Source organism: Arachis ipaensis, chromosome B6 (assembly GCF_059453495.1).
Source record: "Arachis ipaensis isolate K30076 ecotype BB chromosome B6, ASM5945349v1, whole genome shotgun sequence".
NCBI lineage: Eukaryota > Viridiplantae > Streptophyta > Magnoliopsida > Fabales > Fabaceae > Arachis > Arachis ipaensis.
This window is the reverse complement of record NC_142441.1, coordinates 25,837,549-25,843,144: the sequence shown is the minus strand read 5'-3', so window position 1 is coordinate 25,843,144 and position 5,596 is coordinate 25,837,549. Positions and strand designations below refer to the sequence as shown.

General features: G+C 36.3%; 1 protein-coding gene across 1 annotated transcript; it reads left to right on the top strand.

Annotated features, from left to right (window-relative positions):
* The first annotated feature begins 312 nt into the window (after positions 1 to 312).
* On the top strand, positions 313 to 2,930 carry SDD1 (Subtilase family protein). The gene has a single exon (XM_016352109.3). The coding sequence runs from the start codon at positions 539 to 541 to the stop codon at positions 2,843 to 2,845; it is 2,307 nt and encodes a 768-aa protein (XP_016207595.1). The 5' UTR covers positions 313 to 538; the 3' UTR covers positions 2,846 to 2,930.
* The last annotated feature ends 2,666 nt before the right edge of the window (positions 2,931 to 5,596 follow it).

The window sequence follows — 5,596 nt, the reverse complement described above, 5'->3', positions numbered from 1 at the left end:
GAATGTATAATTGTGAGCTACTAAAATTTAAGGGTGCTAAGAAAATCAAAGAAAAAAATGCAGAGTCAAGTACATTACATATCCCGCACGAGACGCAAAGGAGAAGGAGCATGAGCCATAGATACCAAAATCAAATCCAGAGAGCCTAGATATAATTAATAAATGCATGCAATGATAAATGATTGAGCTAAGAACAAAGATATCTCTCATCTCATACAGAATATTTTGAAGCTAACGGCTACTTACTTACCTAAGTCTCTTGTTCTATTTAAAGCTTAGCAATAACATCTCGTGACACACTCAGTCACACACCAAGCTCCATTATCAGCTCCCTCCCTCACTCAGTTCTCCAACAAAGGATCCTCGTGATGAAGAGCTCTCATATTTCACGAGCTTCATATTCCTCACTTACAACAACAACACCAACGCTTCTTCATTCTCCTTCAAATACCCCTTCATTCCAAACCATGCACCCCACCACAACACAATCAAAAACAAAAACAAAAGCAAAAACATTCTCGTACTACAACAATAACCAATGGAATCCAAAATTCAACCCTTTTTCCTCACTTTTTTCCTATTCGTCATTCTTACCAAAACCATTACCCATGCAGAAGAAACTCTTGGAACTTATATAGTTCAACTACACCCTCATGGCAAAACCAGCACCCTCTTCACCTCCAAACAAAACTGGCACCTTTCCTTCATTGAACAAATCATCTCTTCCAACGAAGACCCCTCGTCGCGCCTCCTCTATTCCTACCACTCCGCCATGGACGGTTTTGCGGCTAGTCTAACCGACTCCGAGTTCAAATACTTGCAAAATTTGCCTGATGTTCTATCCATTAAACCGGACAGGTTGCTTCAGCTTCAAACCACCTACTCTTACAAATTCTTGGGGCTTAACCCTGCTAGAGAAAACGGTTGGTATCAATCCGGATTTGGCCGCGGAACCATAATCGGAGTTCTAGACACCGGAGTGTGGCCGGAGAGTCCTAGTTTCAACGATCAAGGGATGCCGCCGGTTCCGAAGAAATGGAAAGGTATATGCCAACAAGGACAAGCCTTTAACTTTTCTAATTGTAACAGAAAACTCATTGGTGCGAGGTACTTCACAAAAGGTCACCTTGCGGTTTCGCCTTCGAGGATTCCGGAGTATCTCTCTCCCAGGGACTCCTCTGGCCACGGCACACATACCTCATCCACGGCAGGTGGCGCTCCGGTCACCATGGCAAACGTGTTCGGGTATGCGGCCGGCGTGGCCAGAGGAATGGCACCGGGTGCTCACATTGCAGTTTACAAAGTCTGCTGGTTCAATGGCTGCTACAATTCCGATATCATGGCGGCCATGGATGTTGCGATTCGCGACGGCGTGGACGTCCTCTCTTTGTCAATAGGCGGCTTTCCGGTGCCTCTTTTCGACGATAGCATCGCCATTGGAAGCTTCAGAGCAATGGAGCATGGAATTTCGGTCATTTGTGCAGCAGGGAATAATGGACCTACAGCAATGTCTGTTGCCAATGAAGCTCCGTGGATTGCCACGATCGGCGCAAGTACAGTGGATAGAAAATTTCCGGCTATCGTCCGCTTGGCGAACGGAAAGATTCTCTATGGAGAATCAATGTATCCGTTCAACAGGCGAACGCGAACCGGAGAAGAACTCGAGGTAGTTTATTTGTCTAATGAAGACACAGAGTCTCAGTTTTGCCTCAGAGGCTCTCTTCCAAGGGAGAAGGTGAAAGGAAAAATGGTTGTTTGTGACAGAGGTGTTAATGGCAGATCAGAGAAGGGACAGGTTGTGAAGGAAGCTGGTGGTGCTGCTATGATTCTGGCGAATACAGAGTTGAATTTGGAGGAAGATTCCGTGGATGTTCATGTTCTGCCTGCAACTCTGATAGGATTTGATGAATCAGTTATCCTGAAGAATTATATAAACTCCACTGCAAGGCCTCTGGCTCGAATCCAATTCGGAGGAACTGTGATTGGAAGGACCAGAGCTCCACAAGTGGCAAGGTTCTCGGCCCGAGGGCCGAGTTATTCCAATCCTTCGATCCTTAAACCGGACGTTATAGCTCCGGGAGTTAACATAATTGCGGCCTGGCCTCAGAACCTCGGTCCGACCGGGCTCCCAGAAGATTCTAGGAGAGTGAACTTCTCTGTTATGTCTGGTACTTCAATGTCTTGTCCTCATGTTAGTGGAATAGCCGCGTTAATCCGCTCGGCTCACCCTGCATGGTCTCCTGCCGCCGTCAAGTCAGCTATCATGACGACCGCAGAGGTAACAGACCGTGCAGGGAGACCTATACTCGACGAGGACAAGCAGGCTAGCGTTTTCGCTACCGGCTCCGGGCATGTGAATCCTCAGAGAGCCTTGAATCCGGGGCTAGTATATGATATTCGGCCGGAGGATTATGTGGCACACCTTTGCAGCCTTGGATACACAATGTCAGAGGTCTTTAGCATAACTCATAGGAATGTGAGCTGCCATGAGATCTTGAAGGTGAATAGAGGGTTCAGCCTTAACTATCCTTCATTCTCGGTTAGTTTTAAGGATGGGATGAGCAGGAAGATGTTTAGCAGAAGAGTTACAAATGTTGGGAGTCCTAATTCCATTTACTCGGTGGAGGTTATGGCACCAGAGGGTGTGAAAGTGATAGTGAAACCAAAGAAGCTTTTCTTCAAGAGAACAAATCAAAGCTTGAGTTATAGGGTTTGGTTTTTGTCAAGAAAAAGAGTTAAGAAAGGTAATGGGATGGATTTCGCACAAGGCCATTTGACTTGGTTGCACTCTCAGAAAGGTTCTTACAGGGTTAGAAGCCCAATTGCAGTGACTTGGAAGTCTTAGTAGTAGTAGACTACAACTTAGCCATCGTTTGTTTTGGAGCTTTTATATTATTATTTTTATTTTTTAAACTATCATTATTGCTTCAATAGCTTCATGTCTTGAAGAGTTTGTACTGAACTCTGTTATGAGTTATAAATGATGAATAATTGGTGAAGCCAAGTTCTATACTTCTATTTAAAAACTCTAATATTTGTTTTCCTTCCTTTATACTTTATTTAAAACTCTAATTTTCATTTATCTTCTCCTTATTCAAGTACAAGGTTGGATTCATTAAAAGAATCTAATTTTAACAGTAAAGAGTTTGTTACTTTCACTTTTCTTAAGGTCTTGAAAAATTAGGAAGAGAAAATTTAATTGGTAGATTAATCAAATTTAAATACTATTTAAAGTAGCTGTCAAAATTTTGAAATTTCTTCATTATTAGTTTTGAATATAACTGATTTTACTTATGACAACTACTCAAATGAAGATATTAAAAACATCTTCTTATGAAGATTTTTGTGTTAAAAGTGTACTTTGTTTGTTTAGTCACATTTTAAAAAAATAACACTTTTATAACACATTAAAATCAAACCATACATTTCATCATCTAATGGTAAAAAAAAAACATCTTTATATAAAGATAATAATAAAATCTTCATGGTAATATCCACATTTACTTATATCATTGATTCATTGTACATATTACAAAAGATTTAGTGATAATTTTATCATTCTATTGTTGTACATAGATGACATGATGATTGGTCCAACAAAAAATATATCCGAGATTTGAAGACTCAATATTAGGCTAAAAAATTTGATACAAAAGACGTGAAATTTGTAAACAAGATTTCATAGATATAAATTCACCAAGACAAAAAATGATAAGTAGATTCGACTATCTAAAATGAATAATTTGAGGAAGTTCTTGTGGCGCTTCTATAAGCAAGAGAGTTAGTCAATTTCTATCTCACTTCCAATCAACTTTAAGTTATCCTTGGATATGAACCCTGGTAATGAAACAAAGAGGATAGAAATATTTCAAGTATCGTATTGATTAGTAGCAAAAACCTTATATATGTCATGATCGGACTCTGCAATGATTTTGGCAAAGAAAATCCACTATAAATTATATGTTTACATTTGTAAAAGGTTTAGTACAAATGTGTTGTAATTTTTTGTTGTATTTAAATTATATTAGTCATATTGATGCATTGAGAGTATAAAATATTTTATATAATTATCTAATTATATTTATTATTTTATATGATCATTCAAACCGTCAAAGATAAAAATAGTTATTTTTATTAATGTAATATTATATAATTAAATATACGTATAAAACTATTTTAAATTAATAGTGCATTAAATTAAATTCTTTCCATCATTGTCAAAGATAAATTAATAATGTTCAATTTTATTTTTTTTTTCATCTTCAAAATTTAGTTACTTATTTTATTTTATTCACCATGATATCCAACAATTGAGACAAAAAATAGATTTCTCCTAATTTGGTTTTGTATAGTTTTTACACATACATAAAAATTTGTTTTAATTTTTTTTTTGTATTTTAGTGTTTGTAGTTTTTCCTCTTAGTCCTATTATTTTTATTATATTGTAAAAAAAAACAAATTATAGCATTCAATTATATCCTTTAATTTTAATTGTATTATTGTATGCCATTCACTTTGGCGACTAACACTAAAATATTGGTTAAAAATAAAAAAAAATGAAAACTATAAAATTTTTTTAGTAAACAAGATCAATTACAATGATTGTCATAAATAAATTTTGTCAAAAAATTCAGATGTCCATTTTTTTTTTCTAAAACAACCAGGTCATTCAATATACATACTCTTATGAGCTTAAAAAAAATGATTTTAGTCTTTTTTTTTACTTCTTAAAAAGTTTTTGTTCTTTAGCATTCCTTTTTTTTTTTTTGGTCAGTGTCCACAAAGGCCTCAAAGACAGTTGACTCGACCTGCCAGTAAACTTGGATTTCAAGTCCAAAAAAAAAAAAAACTTGGATTTTAACTCGGTTACCCACCCGAGAACTGTGAAAGTTTAGAAGAGAGCTTCTAGACCTAATGCGAGAAGAGGAATCCGGTAAAGTCCCTTGTTGTTGTTGCTAGTTCCGGTTCGATAGCCACCTCAGTTATAAATGCATGTGGAGGAGCTTTTTTTTTTTTTGGTTTTTTGTTTTTTATTTTTGACGGAGGAAAATTGTCGGTAAAGAATTTTACAAAAATATCGCGTTGCAAGTATAGTTCTAAACCAACAAATTATCATCGGTCAATGTTTAAATTGTTTGTCACTTAAGCAAACTCAATAAAATTAACCAAAGTATTTAAACCTCGGGTCGTCTCTCAAGAAATTGTAGGAAAGTATGTTTATTATTGGTTATGAGATTGTATCTTTTTGAATTTTGAGTTTAATAAGCAAGGAATGTAAATAACTAACAACTAAGAAAAATATTAGCAAGGGTTGAGAATCAGAATTCCTATCCTCATTATCATTATCAATTGTGATGGTAATTGTAAATTGCTCTCACTTAGTTAACCTTTAACAATTAAAGGAAAGTCAAGTGAGCAAATCAACTTGAGTTCACAAGTCCTAATCAAATACTAGAGTTAGTGCAGCTCAAGCCAACTAGCAACTTTCAATCACCAACCAACAAGAGACTTTGACAATTCAAGAGTCTCCAAATTACTCAATCCAAGCTAAGAATACAAAATTCTAATTTAAAATCCAACCAAGCATTTTATCAAA